At 36.4% G+C, this 19,969-nt stretch overlaps 1 protein-coding gene across 1 annotated transcript; it reads left to right on the top strand.

Moving 5' to 3' along the window:
- The first annotated feature begins 1,563 nt into the window (after positions 1-1,563).
- LOC143548012 (ABC transporter F family member 3-like) lies at positions 1,564-9,106 on the top strand. Its single transcript, XM_077039290.1, has 18 exons — positions 1,564-1,770; positions 1,916-2,131; positions 2,193-2,385; positions 2,483-2,691; positions 2,815-2,964; positions 3,044-3,172; positions 3,251-3,352; positions 3,432-3,578; positions 4,891-4,953; positions 5,054-5,100; positions 6,254-6,313; positions 6,495-6,577; positions 6,807-6,901; positions 7,182-7,268; positions 7,740-7,827; positions 7,993-8,078; positions 8,502-8,564; positions 8,915-9,106. Exons 1-18 carry the CDS (start codon positions 1,567-1,569, stop codon positions 9,032-9,034), a joined length of 2,142 nt encoding a protein of 713 aa, XP_076895405.1. The 5' UTR covers positions 1,564-1,566; the 3' UTR covers positions 9,035-9,106.
- The last annotated feature ends 10,863 nt before the right edge of the window (positions 9,107-19,969 follow it).

Here is a 19,969-nt window from a genome sequence, read left to right as displayed (position 1 = left end):
CTATAGGTGGAGATAGTTGGTGATGGAAGGTTCAGTGTTACGTCCAAGTCTTCTAGAGCAATGTAGTCATCGTCCAGCGGTGGCAAGGGGATGTGGGAGTTTATAAAAGAGTTGACGGAATCAAGAGACATGCTAAAAATGAGAAGTTAGGACATTAAATAGCACATAATTTAACCTAAGGGACATTCCTAGACGTAGGTCGGTTACTAACTCTCTACGACCAAGGCTCTAATACCAATCTGTCACACCCCCGGCCGAAGGCGGAAACGCCGAGGCGTGCGTAGATTGAAATCATGCACATGGTATTAAATGTAAAAACTCATACTAAAATAAACCAACATATTGTTCAAACCAAACATAATTCAAATAGAAAACATGACATAGTAATTTATTCATTAAACTTCTAAGTCTGACTCATCCCCTATATGAAACTTCAAGAATCTTCATAACTTAATTTCCATCACCTGAAAAATATGCGAGAGTGTCAACTAAAAATAGTTGGTGAGAACATAGGTTTAAAAAATAAGTTTTATGTTGAAAACATTCCATATGTGTTAAATTACTTGTATACTTTTGTGATTACAACCAAACCTCTTACACGTTTAGCGAGTCGTCTAATCCACGATTAGACTATTATGTTTAATGTTTAATGATCATCGGATTCTGAACACACAGGCCTCTACCCGAGGCCTGCGTGGGCGGATCAGGCCAATAGATCTATCATCATACTACCACGGGCTTAACAAGTTAATTAATTGTTGTACATGCGATTAAGTATACACTTGTAATGATTACACATAACGAATATAATAAAATAAAGCTTGAATCAAATTGCATGTATAAAACATAGAATAAATAGTTGCATGTTTCCACCCCCGAAGTATAAAACGTTTAAAAGCATGAAAAGGGGCTATGAACTCACCTTGCTTGACAGATGAACACGAACACGAGCAAGAGTTTATTGAACCGGTCACGGGATACCCTAGATTAAGTTTTGATCTTAGGGAATTCTATTAGACACTTCCCATGATATTAAGAAATAAATTTGAAAGTTGTAAATAATATATTTTGAATACATATTAGTGCTTTTTAGACAAATGTGTAATGAACATGTAAATGAACTTCATGTATTCTGAAAACTTAAAGCTAACAAATAAAACTATAAAATTGATGCAATTAAGAAATTTTAAAGGGTTTAAAGAATTATATACCCATATTTACGTGTGTTGCCTATTTATTTATATTATTGTTCATATATAAATTAAATATAAAATAAATAAAAGATATTTGAGCCAAATCGAACCGAACCGAGTAAATCTTTGCTTGTTGCTTGGCTCATTTACAATCGAGCGTAAAACCAAGTGAGCATTTTTCAAACGAGCGACATGCGAGTTCGAGTGACGAGTGATTTGGACGAATGCACGAGGATAATAATAATAAGAAGAAGTAGAAGAAAGGCCCATAATTAGTTCGGAGCGGCCCATTAAGTAAAGTGCAGAAAGAAGAAAACGGGCGAAGGGTTTAAGATTGATTCTTCAGTGGGATTATTGTCTCAGGCCAGGGGAAATGAAGGAAGTAGCGAGCAACGTGGTTCACCAAGTATTAGGTCCCCGAGCGCAAGATCTGGACCAGCCAATCATCGATTACATAGTCAATGTTCTCGCTGATGAGGATTTTGATTTTGGCTTTGAAGGCGAAGGTGCTTTTGAGGCTATCGGAGACCTTCTTGTTGATTCCGGCTGTGTACAAGACTATGATGAATGCCAATCGGTATGTATTATTTATTTGCCGCAGCTTTATTATTAAACCTAATAGAATGAATAGATAAGCCTTTATTCTGTCTCTCCCAAATTATTAAGTTAGTTCTCTATGTATTTGTATTGTTCATGTATGTGTAAAATTAACAATTTTGTAGGTTTGTGGGAGACTGTCTGAGAAATTTGGAAATCATGGTTTAATCAAAGTGAAGCCAGCTGTTAGAAGCCTTGCCACACCATTTAGAATGAATGAGGGAATGGATGAAGTCAAAGCTCCAAAAAAGAAACACGAACCCGTTGATGGTCCTCTGCTTACCGAGCGTGACAAAATCAAGCTTGAAAGGAGGAAGAGGAAAGACGAGCGTCAAAGAGAGGTAAGTTTCAATATTTGTTCACTTCAAAGGCTCATCTGATGTATATTTTTTCATTGAGCAGATGCAATACCAGATGCATGTTGCAGAAATGGAAGCAGCAAAAGCAGGCATGCCTGTTGTATCTGTAAATCATGACAATAGTGCTGAAGGCTCTACAGTTAGGGATATTCATATGGAGAACTTTAACGTGTCTGTTGGTGGACGGGACCTTATTGTTGACTGTACCGTTACACTTTCTTTTGGCCGACACTATGGTAGAGTCTTATTGTCATTTTAATACGCATGTTTATTGTCTTTTGGGATTGGTTTATTCTCTTTGATGACATCATGATGTGTTATGTAATTTTACAGGTCTCATTGGTAGGAACGGTACAGGGAAAACAACGTTCCTAAGGTATATGGCTATGCATGCCATCGAAGGTATTCCTAAAAACTGTCAGATATTGCATGTAGAGCAGGAAGTCGTTGGTGATGACACGTCCGCATTACAATGTGTCCTTAATTCCGATGTTGAGAGAACGCAGCTTTTGGAAGAAGAAGCTCGTTTACTAAAACTACAGGTAGTTACTTCTTTTGCCCACTTGTGTGTGAATGCACATGCAGAACGTGTGCGACTATTGAGTATTGACTAACATGTGCCGTGTCATTTTCCAAAACAACATGAAATATTATGATAATTTCAGAGAGATGCTGAGCTGGACGCTGAAGGCAAAAAGGACCCGTCTTTGGTTAATGACAATGATGGAATTGCACAAAGGCTGGAAGCGATATATAAACGACTCGAGTTCATTGATGCATATGCTGCAGAGTCGCGGGCTGCTTCTATTCTTGCGGTAATTAAACACATTTTTGTTGTAATGTGTTAATTATATTAACAAAATGACAATATTTGACCAACTATGAGAATTTCAGGGTCTTAGTTTCACACCCGAAATGCAAAAGAAGCCAACAAGAACTTTTTCTGGTGGATGGAGAATGAGGATAGCTCTTGCTCGTGCTCTTTTCATTGAGCCCGACCTCTTATTACTTGATGAACCCACAGTTTGCACACAAGACCATCTTCGTAATACTTCTATTCATTAAAAGTTATCAGAAAATGACATCTTTTATTATGTGCAGAATCATCTTGATCTTCATGCAGTGCTGTGGCTAGAAGCTTACCTAACTAAATGGCCAAAAACCTTTATTGTTGTTTCTCATGCTAGAGAATTTTTAAACACGGTAATGCTTTGGTGACTTTATGTATTTCATTATTTAGTAAAAGTCTAGTGATACATCTCTTGTTTTTTTTGTCTTGCAGGTAGTTACAGATATTCTGTACCTTCAAAACCAGAAGTTGTCTGCATACAAAGGTGATTATGATACATTTGAGAGGACACGAGCTGAACATCTTAAAAACCAACAGAAAGCATTCGAATCAAATGAGCGTTCAAGGGAACATATGCAGGTTTTGATCTTGCTATATTACTTATAATTTATAAATAAGCTTTATATTTTATTATGTAGGGGAAATTGCATATATTCCCTTGTAAGCATTTTTAATTGCATATTTAACCAACAAAAACCAAAATTGCATATATCCCCTTAATGAAAAAATTGCAAATTTACCCATTTTGATTTATTTTATTAAAAATAATTTATAGAAAGACTATTTTACCCCAATTTTTTACTAAAACTTTTAAAATTTTACATTTACGTATATTTACTAGGTTTTTTTTTTGTTTTAATTTCTGTTTTTGGTTTTTATTTATGCTTTGAGTAGAATCTGTTGTGCGTGAAGATTCGTATTGAATACTTTCCTGTTCATCTTCACTGCTAATGACCATTGATAAAAGAAAACAAGACTATCCCTTTCGTTTCTTCATTCTGGTCTCAAAAGCAGAGAAAAAGTACATGAATTGCTTTTGTCTTCATGTTTCTCATTACCCACTCAGTTAACACTATATTCATAACTCAAAATTCAATTTTTAGGCAAAACTTATGAATTCTATTATAATTTTCTTTTTCATCAAGCAACGGGTGGGCGTTCCATTCGTAAGCTCCACAATCACAACCCGGTAATGGTTATTACCTGAAACTTGTTACACCATATTCACACATTGACATTTAATTTTCATACAAATCTTATGAATTCTTACCCATAATACTCTTTGCACTTTAACACCCTTCGCTGGGATCTTGTCAACCCAAACAACGGGGTTTAGAAGAACAAACGCCAGTTCAAACCTGTGAATAGTTGCTTAACACCAATTTCGAACTTTTGAATACCAAAATCGCACCCATGGTTGTAAAAATCCCGACTAGGCGCCGATTAATCGCTAGTCCCCACCCCACCGCCCGACTAGCGACTAGGGATTACTACAACGATCGCACCCATGAATGGCGAAAAAAACTATTGCAGAAGAAGCTTCTTCAGAATAATCGATTGGAGAACAATCAAGAAAATAAAGAACTAATTGCATAAGAACAATGGTGAAAATAAAGAATGAATCACAGAAAATCGATGATTGTGGTAGAACGATGTGAGAATCGATTGGAGTTGAAGATTTTGGAAGAGCCAGCAAAATTATAGGATGCATATGCTTTAAAAAAATGGTATATTTGTCATTAATTAAAATTCATAGGAAAATGGGATATCTTCAATTATTAACCATGTCTTGTAAGGGGATGCATGCAATTCCCGCTATTATGTAGATTGTGTAGTCAAGAAACATTATTGTATTATGCCAGAATAGTACTTATTATCTTTACTTCTGCAGGCTTTCATTGATAAATTTCGATACAATGCGAAACGTGCTTCTCTTGTTCAATCCAGAATCAAGGTACGATATTTAAAATTATTATATATATTACATATTAATGACTTGAGGTTTATGTTGTAATTCTGAAATTTTTGCATTACTTTTTTTAACTAATTGTTAGGCGCTGGACCGCTTAGGACATGTTGATGAGGTTGTGAATGATCCAGAGTATGTACTGCTACTTCCTCTTTGATATAAATTGGTTTGTAGATGTATATATGTTCTAAATAGAGGTGGCAATTTAAACCATAGTCACAAAAATCGCTCAGTTCCGCGAATTTCGTATTGGTACGAAATGTACCAGGCCAGGATTCGATTCCGTCTCAATCACCGCAAAATTCGCGTACCCAATTCGCCGGTTCGTCGATCCAATTGAACCGTAAAACGTTTTTATCAGAGTCGCTGGTACATCGATTCAATTGAACCCTAATTCGCGCATTAGGAACTGATTGTACAACGCCCCAATTCGAATTTGTGGATTTCGGAATTCGATCATGAACTGGGTTCAGATTTGGCTCCGATGACCAAAACCCTAAAACTGAATGAACGATGATGCTTTTCTTTTCAGTTTGTTATTCCATAAAACTACATTGTTCACCTTCAAGTTTGTATCTTTATTAAATTTAACCCTAGACTTTACTACACAAATTTAAATCTTACAAGATAATATATAGAAACTTGTCCATTTCTTAAAATTACATATAAATATGTGTGTATATATAAATAATAAACTGAAAATTATTTTTTAAATATATAAGTATTATTTTTTATAAGACAACTTTTAGATTATTTTTATAAGTCCACCTCGAACCGAACTATATGGTACACCATACCGGTTCGTACCGAAATGAACCTACCCCCCTCAGTACCGAATTCGTCTAGCCTGGCGAATTGCGTACCCGAACCACGTTCCCGTACCGGAGCAAACCGTGATTTAGGTGACTATAATTTAAACCCATTTGTTTATTCTCTAACGAGTCAAACAGGTAAAATAAAAAAAAAGTGGGATAAAATGGAAACGGGACAAATGAGTTGAACTGGTTGAAAGTTGCGTAAAGTGTTTTTTAATCCAGGACACCCTCTAAATCATGCTATTTAAAATATCAGTTCAGGTAAAGTTACATAATTCTTGTAAGGTAAAGTTACATAATTCTTGTATTCACATTTGAAACACTTAACTGTAAAATTTTGAAATTTTGGACAAAACTGTTCTTGTTCGACACTAACTGCCATTTTGCCACCTCTGTATGTGTTGATATTGCCAGCTATCGATTATATTTTGGTTATTTCAACTTTTTATGTGTTTGCTTTGCATGTGTAGTTACAAGTTTGATTTTCCTACGCCTGATGATAGACCTGGCCCGCCTATAATAAGTTTCAGGTTTGTTGAAAGTAATTAGTTTAGTTCTGAATTCTTTATCATTCGCTCTTGTCAAAAAAATCATTCATTGAGGAACAATGTGTTTTTTTTTCTTTATTGACTGGTTACATGGGTCATGGTTTTGATCTGCATACTATTAAACACACAATCATACATTTATTTTTTTTAAATCTGATGGCAGCGATGCTTCATTTGGGTACCCCGGAGGCCCAATATTGTTCAAGAATTTGAACTTTGGGATAGATTTAGACAGCCGTGTAGCAAGTAAGTATAATCCTTTAAAGTTATCTTTTTTATTTCTGTGTGTATCTACTTGTATGTATACATCATGTAGATAAGTACTTGTACCTGTGCATACCCCATACGTCTGTGTGTATGTGTATATGCGTGTTTGTAAATGTATTATTTGCACCTATAGCTGCTTTCATATTTCATCTTTGATATTATTATATTTGATTCTGTTTCTAACTGTGATTTGCATATTAATTTTCAGTGGTGGGCCCTAATGGTATTGGTAAGTCCACCATACTTAAGTTGATTTCAGGGGAGCTTCAACCAACCTCAGGAACAGTTTTCCGTTCTGCTAAGGTTACTTTCTATTTTTAATTAATGACAATGCTATCTTTATGTATTCACAGTAATATAAACAGTCTATTTTTTTTTATAAATTTTATGGTTCAATTTGTATCTTATATTGGACAGCTAATATAAAGCATCAAAAGGGCCCAAAAAGTCCAAACCGTGGAAGCAAACTAGGCCAAACTGTTTGTAACGGTTCAGTTTTTGATTACCAAAAACCGTTACTAATGCTTTGGCTCACGGTTTGAGTGTCAAAACTGTTTGTAATACTGCTCATCTGGTTATACAGGTTCGTATTGCTGTCTTCAGTCAGCATCACGTGGACGGACTTGACCTCACCTCCAATCCACTTCTATATATGATGCGTTGCTTCCCGGTGAGTTCCTATATTTACATTTTTATTATCCTTTTTATTAGGTTAGAAACTCTTGTATGGGCGTAGTTAAATATCCCTCCTTTCTCTATATTAGGTTAGAAACTCGTGTATTGTACTGGTTGAATAATGCAATATTAAATAGTTAGTAATGAAGATTGAGGAACTATAAATGAAATTTTTGAGAAGATATGCTTAAATTACCTATAAGTACTTTAGGTAATAAAACAATAATATGAAAATGAAAAGAGATAGCATAATGCATACATCTTCTCTTTCCATAGTTTAATAACTAATAATTTAATATATTATATTTTATTACTATGGCTCTTTTTAATTAACTTTTTTAAACTAAGATATAAAATCCAGAGGGGTGAAAAATTCTTTTTGGGCTCATAGAATCGTGACATGTGGTGCAACTAGTTATTAATTAGGTATAGATTAGGTTTAATTTATGATTTTTGGTTACCACAGGGAGTGCCTGAACAAAAGCTTCGAGGCCACTTAGGTTCTTTTGGTGTAACTGGGAATCTAGCACTTCAACCAATGTACACCTTGTCTGGTACGCTTGTTTATTTATTACTTTTCTTTATTTTACATATGAATCCTTTGGTGGGTCGGTGTGTGGAGCATAGTAGTATACTGCTTTCATTAACACTTTTAATTTGTGGTGCTAAAACAACCTTAAAACACAGCTTAGGACTCACTGTTGTTAGTGGTGTCTCAGGTGGTCAGAAAAGCAGAGTCGCATTCGCAAAGATAACGTTTAAAAAGCCTCACATTATATTGCTCGACGAGCCGTCAAATCATCTTGTAAGTCTAAATCATTGTTCTTTTTTGTTAATTATGATTCATATTCAAACCTTTAGAATGATCTTGTGGTTATGATTGTATTGACCATTTTCTTCTAGTCCCCTTTTCTTTTCATACTATATTAAAACCACTTATATGTATGCCTCACATTATGCCACCATCATTGTGCTTGTGGGATATCGCGCTGCATTATCATAAGCTTTTTCATTATTTATAAGCATGGTGGATCACCAGAATCATCCAATTTGGAGATCAAATTATTTGATTTCTTTAACTACCTTTTCTTTGAAGCTGAATAAAGAGTCATTTTGTTACTTTAGTTTTTGAACCACAAGCGCTAATTATTTTATAACTAGGAACAGTTAGACTACTGTAACTCATGATTGACCAAATGTTTTAACAATATCTGTGTTCAAAATGCAGGATTTGGATGCAGTGGAAGCATTAATACAGGGTCTTGTTATCTTTCAAGGAGGAGTTCTGATGGTAATTAGACCCTTATACTCATTTGAGCTATTTAAGTATTTAACCTTGCATATCATGAGTCCCGTTTATATGATGTGAGACGGGTGAAGATGTGATGGCGGATCCCGTTAAATTAATGGGGCAGTAATACATATACGATGTTGAATGAATAACAAACAAAAATAATATGAACAAATTAGCACTCGTGTTATCTTTCATTTGTCGGTCTCACTTATATAATCTAAGAACAAAAATGTTAAATGAAAAATGATATAGCTAGGATATTTGATTTTGTGGGTTTTTTTTTTCACATGATATGAGAATGAAAACTTGATCTAATACTTCTGTTACAAATGTTAAATAACTTGCAGGTGAGTCACGACGAGCATCTGATTTCGGGCAGTGTTGATCAGTTGTGGGCAGTGTCAGAAGGCAGGGTGACGCCTTTTAGTGGCACGTTCCAGGATTACAAGAAGAAATTGCAATCTTAGTAGCATCTACTCGTCTATGAGTTTTTAATGATATATTATAACATTTTGTATGTTGTCATACCAAGAAGACTTGGATAAACAAGCTCATGAAGCTATATGTTTTTTGTTATTATTTTTAAAACGCAAACACCGTTATGTTACTTATTCACACAACTTTTTTTTTATTCTCTTTGGTTTGGTAACATGTCAAAGTGAGTAATATTTTGAAGGTATTGCCTTTATTTCGTCAAGTATTTGTGCTTGAAGTTACACCTTTGTAGGCAAAGCTAAATGTGTGAAATGTGTGAAAATAGTCAAAAAAAACAAAACATTTGAACCCTTTATAGTATCTTAAAGAGGTTTAAAAATCAAAACATTTGAACCCTTTATAGTATCTTAAAATGTGTGAAAATAGTCAAAAAGCCAAAGTCAAAGTCAAAGTCAAAAGCGCAACTGTATCACACAAAAGTCAGAAGTAAGATATGGTATCTGCAAATTGACTTCAGTTTGAGTTGGCTACTTAAAACCTTGATTTTTATTTTATAATAATTAAGGATTTATTTATGGTCCTCCAAGGGACACCCAAGAAATTTAGAAGAACCACTCAATTTGTCGCGCCGCAGATAGATCTATTCGCGGCGAATAGAGATGTTTTGTCTTTTGATGTCCCCTTATTGATGTACTCTATCCGCAGCGGATAGGGTACCCGACAACTTGCGAGAATCAAATCGGTCTTGTACCTCATACCTGTCCGCCGCGGAGAGGTCTATCTGTGGTGGATTGTCATTGTTGTATTATTCCCGACTCCTTTCTCTTTATATATCACAAACACAACACGCATCACACACACACACACACACACACATACCCGAGTAGAAAAAAACAAGCTATATTTTTGCATGGCATTTTCGTTGTAGTACCAATAAAATGTCGTGGTTTGATCATATGTTTCTTGACTAGAATGAGGAGCGGTCGGGCTACGCATATAACGATCAGTAGGAGCAGTCAGGCTATGCATATAACAATCAGTCGGAGCAGCCGTGCTTACCAAATTTGAATATACTTCCAGACCTGAGCCAGGAGCCAGGCTATGCATATATCGAGCAGTCCGACTTACCAAATCCTGACCAGGTTTCTTTGTATATTTATATAATATAATATTAGTTGCTAGTTATTTTTTAAATAAGATATTTTGCCATTATATTTTGTCAGGGGTATATCATATACGGTGGTACTCAACCTTCGTGGCCGGAGGATAATAGCACGTCGAATACATACGAAGTCCCACCGGAAGAACAACCTTATGGTCAGCCGTCGTACCAGTTACCTGTAGAAGGGTAGTATTGCGGAACCCAGTCTTCTTACCAGTTACATGTAGATGGTCCCTATTACGGAACCCAAAATTCGTATCAGTTACCATTAAAAGAGTCACCATACTGCTCACGACCAATACCGAATTACGTCGAGGATGCCATTCAAGAGGCTGACGGCGAAGGAGGCGATGATGGTGGTGGTGGTGATCGTTACATACATGAGATGACATTTTCGTATGTAACAAATAATGTATGACCCAATATGTTTTGTTTAACTTCTTCCACGCTTTGAATATGAGTTTGCTTTACTTGATTTTAGTATTTTAATTCTCGTGATGAGTTGGTGGATTGGGCTAAGAAGAAAGGACGGGAGCATGGTTGTGTTATCGTGGTCTAACGGTCAAGGAATAAAAGTGTGGACCTTTCATGAAATCATGGAGGGGAACCCAAACTCAAGGCCACGATGAGGCATACTAGGAGTTCTAAAAGGGGCTGCCCTATTAAACTCGTCGGAAGACACAACGCGGGAGTTGATTGTTGGAAGCTGGAGGTAGTCAACGAGACGCACAACCACGATCCTGTTGTCTTTGAGGAGGGGCACGCGCCTCTAAGGAAATTGACATACGAGCAACTTGATATGGTTGCGACGTTACACTAGCAGGGGGCGAGGGCTAGTCAAATTAAGTCAGCCATACGAGATCAGTTCCTGGTAGCAAATGTATTATTAAAGATGTATACAAAGCCGTGAGGATTGTTATCGTTCAATGTTATGTAGATAGAGAATATTGTGAAGTAATATAAAAATATAAAAATATAATCATTATAAATATGGATGATGATGATGATGATAATAATGATGATGTTTGATGATGATGATGATGTTGATGATGATGTTAATGATGATGATTATGATAAGGATGATGATGATGATGATGATGATGTTTGATGATGCTGATGATGATGTTAATGATGATGACGACGATGATGTTGATGATGATGAGGACGACGGTAACGGTGACGATTATGACGACTTTAACGCTTGTGATGGTGATAATATAAAAAAATATTAATAATATTATTATATTAGTATTAACAATAATATTATTATATTAATTTTATAAAACTAATATTAATATTATTAATATATTATTATACTATTATCGTTTAGCTATCCGCCGCGGAGAGACCTCTCCGTGGCTGATGTGATCTAAAAAAATATCTTGATCGGCCATGAAGGGGTCTATCCGCGCAGGATTGAACCACAGATAAACCCTCTCTGTGACATATCAGTTACAAAATCACCAACAAACACACACCATCTATTCGAGATCTGACTCCGGCCCGTTTCAACCCATTCACATCATCTATTCGAGATCATACACGACCACATCATCAATTTTTGTATTCACATATCGAGGTATGTTTAATTCTCATATTTTCACTCGTTTTTAATCTGATTTGATTTTGGGTTTCATTTACGGTTAGAATTAGGGCTTTGAATGTTAGATTTAGGTCTTTAATTTAGGTATTATTACCTAATTGAAACGGGTTTGGATTTGGGTTTGAAACGGGCTTGGATTGTTTTGAAACGGGTCAGGTAACATGACCCGTTTCGTTGGGGAAGAAGGCTATCCGCCACGGAATGGCCTCTCCGCGGAGGATTGGTCTTTTTTTTAATTTTTTATATTAGAACTACATCTAATAATATAATTATAATATATTATAATTATAATAATATAATTATAATACACTAACATATTTATAATAAACTAATTACATATAATTTTAATAATATAATTATAATAAACTAATATATTTATAATAAATGTAGATAGGGGAGGACAGATATGTTATCGAGGAGTTTCTATCAGACTACCAGCATTTGTAGTTTCAGGAGAAGAGCACACGTCGTATCCACTTCGAGCAACTCTAGCTTATGACGCCACAGCCTCCCACGATCTTGTATTGGAGCTTTATAGCCGAGTGTGGCGCATGGGAGAGGCTGGCGGAGATTGTGGGGGAGGCTTCACCATGGCGCAGATTGTTTACCATCACCTAGTCAGCGTGCTGGGCGCTCACGCTAGATTTTTAGTCTACGTTCACTTTCAGGTATTTTTTGCTTTTCAATTAACTTACAAACTCGATTTACCTAACATATTACTATTGTTTCAAGCCACGTCCGGCAGGAGAGCCGCAGCTTCCGATGTTGGTTGATGATGCGGATCATGATCAGGCGGAGGTTACTTTCAGCATGTTCGGCGTGGATTGTTACCTGTCCATGGAGGAGTTTGCGGTGGCGCTCGGCTTGCACACGAAGGAGGATGTATACCAGCCGATTTTCATCGAGAGCATCCACGAACACCGGATGACGTGTTGCGGCATTGGTGGACGGCGATTGGCGATGGTGGTTTCCCGCACCCCACCACCGAGGTCAAGACCTCATCCATCAGGGGCCCGTTGCACATGTATAATATAATATAATATTCTGCTGTACAGGTACCTACACAGGATGATCTCTTTGACCATACATGGTCGTCATCAAAGGGCAGATCGCTGCAACCTGTGCGATCTGTTTTTCTTTTACGGTGCCTGCTGACGCACAGGCACTGCAACTTGGCTCGTGCGTTCGGTGATTACTTTTCCATATATTGCGTAGGCAGTTCCGCGGGTCGTTGCTCGGTGGCTCATACTTGACGCGGATTGCGTACAGTTTGGAGTACGAGGCACACCTGATTGATCTACTCATTCAGCCGCCACTACAACCCCGCGAGCTGGACCCTCCCCAGGCACAGAGCATGCATATCGTCCGGAGGATTAACGGACATTACCTGCTGGTCACTTCTCGGGAGGCTAGCCCTTACTTCGCGATCCCACTAGTAGAGCCTCCGCCATTCGTGGAGCCGAAGGTGCATATTCAGGACGCCGCAGTTGACGCTAAGGCCGGTGAGGACGATGACGGCGGTGATCAAGTACTTTATATTATCATTTAAATTACCTTTTATCCACTTGTTATTAACGTTAATTTATCATGCTGATACCAGCCACCGAACCATAAGGACCCGCAGCACGTTCCACGTACATATCCCGTCGTGCGTTTAAATGCGACCACTGACGTCCGGCTACAGAGAGTAGAGCAAGGGATGTTACAGCTCCAGCAGGGGATGCCATAGCTCCAGCATTAGATGGACTAGGTGGTTGGGCAGCAGCGTTGTGAAGTGTACACACCACTAGCGCCACGTTTTGACCACGAGGTCAGCACGTCAGGCCACCAGGCGAACACTTCATGCGTCAGACGCCCACGAGACGGCGACGATGCTGAGGAGAGGCCGGCCAAACACAGACAACACGACGACATGAGGATGGTGCTGCAGTTTAGATTTGTTTTTGCATTTTATTTTTTCCCCGAACTCGTTGTAATGTAATTATTATGTATATATAAATATCATTTTGTTTATGTGGTTTGCAGTCGTAAAAAAACAAGCCAAATAAGTATAACTGATTTTATAAAACAAAAATATTTCTAATAGAAAACCTAAAAAAAAACAAAATCAAAAAAATAAAATAAAGACTTAATTACACAATTGGTGCCTAACGTTTCATGAAAGTAACAACATTGGGTGTTAACATTTAAAAGTCACTTGTTTAGGTATTCAACTTTTAGTTTTGTAATAAAGTTGGGTACTAAGTTAAACATCTGTTAAAAACTTAACATAATGGGAGTCATGTGACAAAAAAAACAGAAAAAGAAAAACTAAGGGAAATCTTGTCATTACGCCTTTCATCCATACTAGCATATCAACCGTTTCTTCTTCACTCCATGTTTGGAATACAGAGAAGACACAAAGTCATGATTAGGGAAACGAAGAAATAGGCGCGTGGGCAATCAGGACAGAGTTTTAAAACTTTAAATTCGACATGGCTTACGGTACGTAATTTTGGTAATGATATGCTATTTAGACCCTTTGTTCTTGATAATGAGATGAAATTGAAGACCTTTTTTTTTTGTTTAGGCCTTCATCAAGAGCTTTTTTCTATCAAAATTCACCATGGTAAAGAATCTTTTATCAGCAACTATCACAAAGTTTATGAAATGGGTAAGGCCAATTATGTGGGTTTGTTGAACATAGAAATATTCTGTATTTTTTACTTCAATGACATAATAAAAAAGTTCGGTTATATAACGATAAGAATTGTGAATGTAACAAAGTCATTGGTAAGTGTCATGCTATACTAACTTTTTCAATACGCCATTGAAGTAAAAAATATACAGAACATTTCTACATCCAACAAATCCACATAATTGACCTTGTCCCTTTCATAAGCTTTATGGTAGTTGCTGATGAAAAATTCTGCACCATGATGAATTTTGATAGAAAAAAGCACTGGATAAATTAATGCCTGAACCAAAAAATAAAAAATATAGTTTTCTATTTCATCTTATTATCGAGAACAGAGGGTCTAAAGAGCATATCATTACCAAATTACGTACTGTAAGCCATGTCGAATTTAAAGTTTTGAAACTCTGTCTTGATTGCCCATGTTCTCATAGTCTTTGTTTACCCTAATCGTGTCTCTGTCTTCTATGTATTACAAACATGGAGTGAAGAAGAAGCGGTTGATATGTTAGTATGGGTTAAAGCTGTAATGACAAGATTACCCATAGTTTTTTTTCACATACTCACATTCTGTTAAGTTTTAACGGATGTTAGACTTAGTACCCAACTTTGTTACAAAACTGAAAGTTGAATACCTAAACAAGTGACTTTTAATTGTATATGCTCAATATTGTTACTTTCATGAAACGCTAGGCACCAATTGTGTAGTTAAGTCTAAAATAAAATAAAGATCACAAAAAGACAAAAAAAAGTTAAAAAATAAAAAAAACACCAAAAGGACAACAAAAACGTTTTTTTAGGAAACACCCCATCTATCCGTCCCAGATAAGTATATCGGTCGTGAAAAGTTGGGTGTTTCCAAAATAGTTTAGATGTCTCTAGAAAACCTTTTATTTACAAAATCCCGATTTGACAAGTAACAATTGATTACTTCAGGAAAAACAAGTGTACCCACCTTACTACCTTAGTTAATCCAAGCCTCTTAAGACATGAATTGCTAGCCCTACTGATGCCCTTCAAAATTCCATGTCAAATCTTCAGTCTTATCAATCCTTTGAAAATGACCTAAACCTACAAATTACTATTTTATAATCATCAAGCATGTTTAATTCAATATATCAATACCTAATTAACCTATTACTAGTCAACGGGTTTCTATTTCGTTTAACTATTTGGGTTGATCACTTTTATGGACTGAAACTATTGAAACGTATGAGACTTGTCCAATGTGTATGTGTAATTGATGTAGGTTTATAGGCAAAATGGGTTTCCTCACCTGTTGACTATTCTTTTCTTTTGGGTTGAGTTATTCTGTTTAGTTTGTAACAATCATTGTTCGGTCAAGGCTCAAATTTGCAATCCCGTTTGATCCGCCTCTTTTGATTTTCAGCCAAGTTTGATTTTAGAATCAAAATCTCCGTAATAATTATTAAGTTTCCATCACATTTTAAAGCATTCTTAGTATTACTCAACTTTAATTAGCCTAATTGACAATCAGATTAAACTAAATAACTTTTGGTCAATTCAAAATTTGTATATAACCTGGTTTGTTACATTATCTTCCTGTCCGAAAATGGTCTTATCTGTAAGGAGAACATATGTTCTGCCTATCTTTGCTTTGATTAATTTGTTACTTATTAATACCGCTAGTTCTCGTTACTCTATTCATAATTAGTGGTTAAAGTCATTGCACCATGAAATTTCTTTAAAAAAATTATCATGTTTTACAGAAGAAACAACCTTCAATACTTTCATAAGTCCGCCACGATAAGTACAAACCGTGTTATGCGACTACTAAGTAACGTTGTATATTTGCGTACCTGGATGACGAATTCAATCAATGATGCAAACAAGTAATCTTGATTTCAATCTTGGTTTCTTGAACAATTGGCTGAATTTATCCTTGAATTGTGAATCACTTTCAGATAAACCTATTTGCGGGTTACACGCGATGATTTATCGGATAAGACAGAGATTTTCTGTAGATGGAATCGGATTTTGATGATTCTATGAATGTGATGATGAACCAGAGAGAAGTAACCGTCTACTCTGTTCTGTGTATGATGATGAACCCTACGATCGTTATTATACAATTATTGTTTATATAACCTTTAACCGTATCAACCGGTACATCTGGGGACACTGTTAACGCAGTACTGTACCCGTTCCGGGGGCAATGTTAACCCAGAACACTTCTCCGGACTCAGATTGTGATGTCGTTTAGAGTTCAACAGTCAAATTTTCTAATAGCTTGTTTTCCCCGTTTTGCGTGCCTAGCACGGTTATCCGTTTTTATGTTTCAAAAATGAGTTTGGTCACACACGACCCGAAAATAGTGGTTGACTGATAATTTAATTAAAGATGTGAAATTATAGCTCGGTTTAGACGCCCCGATTGGCCGCGGGACCCGTTTCCGTCTTTAGCGTACCGGAAACTGTTAAATCGGTCAAAAATTATTCAAATCATCCGAATTATTTTCGGATGATTTACTTTTACTTGTTTAACTCAATTATATGAAAATAGTTCATTTTTATGGTTTTTATACACCAGTCAGTTCGTTTAAGCGAACTTTACCGGTTTACGCATTTTAAGCTTTAAAAGTTTGTTTTTACACAAATAATTATCCGTTTAATCTCGGATCTTGAAATTTTGCACAAATCACTTTTTGACAGTGGGGAATTTTATAAAAATATTTCCAGAATTAATTTCTATATTTAAAATTTATTTATCTATTTTTAAACACCATTTAAACACTAAATATGTCGTAAATACCAAACAATCTTAGAAAAATCCCAAATTTCTCCTGGATGTCCCCTGCCATCCACATAGTCCCCTGTAACTTTTCCAGAACCAAAATCTTCTTTTACATGCCATTTTCACTAAAACCGAGCTAGAAAACCCTAGAATTCGTTTAACCGAAAAGCCTACTTAGACTTCTCCAACTGACCTCAAATTTTGTGTGTGACTTTTACATGTTATAAAAAGTTTATCTGAAATTTTCCAGAATTTGTCATGATATTTCACTATTTTTCACCATTTTTGGCCAAAACCGAGCATTAAATTCACCAAATACTCATCCTTTATCCAAAAATTACCAAAAATTCACAGAACTCATATTTTTATGTGTAGATCATCCCTGTAAAATTTCATGACCTAACTCTAAACGATCAACAATCTGTCCAAAAACTCCAAACCGAAACATAACCGAATATACCTTTCGTTTTCCGCCACTACAAGCTGCAAACTCGTCTTTCCGCCTTATCTACCACTAAATACAGAACCTACAACCAACATACCACAATACCAAGCAAGTTACACTCACGATCAAGCCATTTCTCTCATGGTTTCGGTTATGATTCAAAAACAAAGATTTAAACCGTAAAAATTCGTTCTTGGTTCGTTTAACCCCTTTCTTGGACCAAGATCCCTTGTATAACCCGTATACATCACTTGATCATGCAAGAATCGGTTTTCATCTTTGAAACCTCATTTTCTTGCAATTAAACTCAAGAAACGAAAATGGAAACGTGATTAACTCGGTTTTTACCTCGGTTTTCTTGCTCCAAATGTCGGTTTTGAGTTCATGAAAGTGGAAGAGAAGATGGAATGTTGCCATGGTGTTTACAAAAAAAGAAATAATGGTTAGGGGTTTACCCCCTTATTCCGTCCGCACGTGTGAGGGGGGTGGGGTGGGACCCACCTCTCCATTCTAGTCCACATGTTTGGATTCTCGTAATCCGGATAATGTTTTGGATAATCTGGTTCAGTTCGTTTTTCGGTTAAATGTTTAATTCGGCTTAAAACGAGGCTAAAACGGTCGTTTTTTGGCTTAAAAATGAAATTTATATAAAACCGATTTAAAAACTTTAAAAACTTAAACCATGACATTTATTAACTTAAAACATCATATCATTAATTATCGCGCATCTTTTTCGGCTTGATCGATCATCTCTTGCTCGGTTTGGTATTAAAGGTTTCGTTTAATGTACCGACGTACCATTAAATCGAAATTCTTTTTCTGTGCTTTAATTCACTTATCCCGAAGCTTTAATACTTCGTAAACATCACTAAATATCATATATCTCGTCTATAATTGAACCCTCGATTCGTTCGGGTTTCAATAACTATCGATCGATTAATCGCATATTCAATACGATGAATTATATATATTCACGTACAATCAATACAGTGAACCATGTATTCTCGTATAATTACTATGGTAACTCATGTACCCGACATTAAATATGACGTAACTATTGTCTACCGGTTAGGGTATACCGGGTTTCGTCGGAATCGTTACATTCTCCCCCCGTTAAGAAATTTCGTCCTCGAAATTTTACACGCCCACTATCCCCTTCCGAGAGAAGGGTGGGGGTTTTTCCTTCAGAATTCACCCTCGCGTTACCAGGTATAATCTGGTCTTCCCTGTGAATTCCACTTAATCTTAATCAATAAAGCTTGGTATGTCCAAACTGTTTAGTTTTCCCGTCTATTATTTCTACGGAATTATTCATGATATCAAGTATGACTTCTATGAGTACCTCCATTACTAGTACTTTCGTTGCCTCATCGCTTAGGTACTTTTCAATCCGTACACATGGCAAAACATCATGTATAGTACTCAGCCCCTGGAGTACTTTAATCGATAAACTAAATGACTAATCATGGAGATAGTCTCATGAGGTCCAATATATTAAGGAGCTATTTTCGGTTTTGCCAAACCTCATATCACCTCTCTAAGGTGATGCCTTAAAAATGTCTTGTCACCTCTTTCCAGTGACAATGGTTTCCTTTGAATGTTGGCATAAATCCTTTGCCAATCTCGCGCTGCTTTCAACTTACCTTAAATATTATAAATCCGATTGGTTGTTTCTCGAATCAATTCAAATCTTATGGCTCGATTGACGCCCATTTTTACTTTAACAAATGGGTGATAACTACTTCACCCATAGAAAGCTTCAAGCTCTCGATGCTTCCTTCCCCGCCTTCCAATAATGGAAGTAGGATGACTATTTCGATCCGAGATAATTGAAAATGGTACTCCACGACGAGATACCATTTCACCATCATGAATTTGGGCGAGAATTCGTTGTGGTAATCGTCATGGTTTGGGATGAAATGCGAGGATTGGTTAATCGATCCGCGATTCCCCAATTTACATCATGCCTTTGATATATCTTGGGAATTTGCATCCCGAAATCCATTGTAATTTATTCCCACTATCATTGGCGAATTTTCTGTCGTTGTGGCGTTCCCTAGGGTTTTCGGTGTGCAGCCACATCTCTTGCATAACTTAAATATTCACCAACATACGTAACCATTTCTTTCTCCAAACTCGGCCATTAATAAAATCCTTTCAGATATTCGTATCATCAATAGTCTAATCCGATCCCGGATGTATGGAATATTTCGATCTATGCGCTTCGTCCATGATTAATTCACGAAGGTCATGGAGAGTCGGGATCCAAACCCGATTTCTGAAATAGAGAATTTCGTCCACGCGCTGTTCGAAATTCTTCTCATTGCCG

Source organism: Bidens hawaiensis, unplaced genomic scaffold, assembly GCF_021521415.1.
Source record: "Bidens hawaiensis isolate Kalapana, Puna unplaced genomic scaffold, B.hawaiensis_p1.1 tig00000905_1, whole genome shotgun sequence".
Taxonomy (NCBI): Eukaryota; Viridiplantae; Streptophyta; class Magnoliopsida; order Asterales; family Asteraceae; genus Bidens; species Bidens hawaiensis.
The sequence above is the reverse complement of the archived record's forward strand: the minus strand, read 5'-3'. Positions and strand labels throughout refer to the sequence as shown.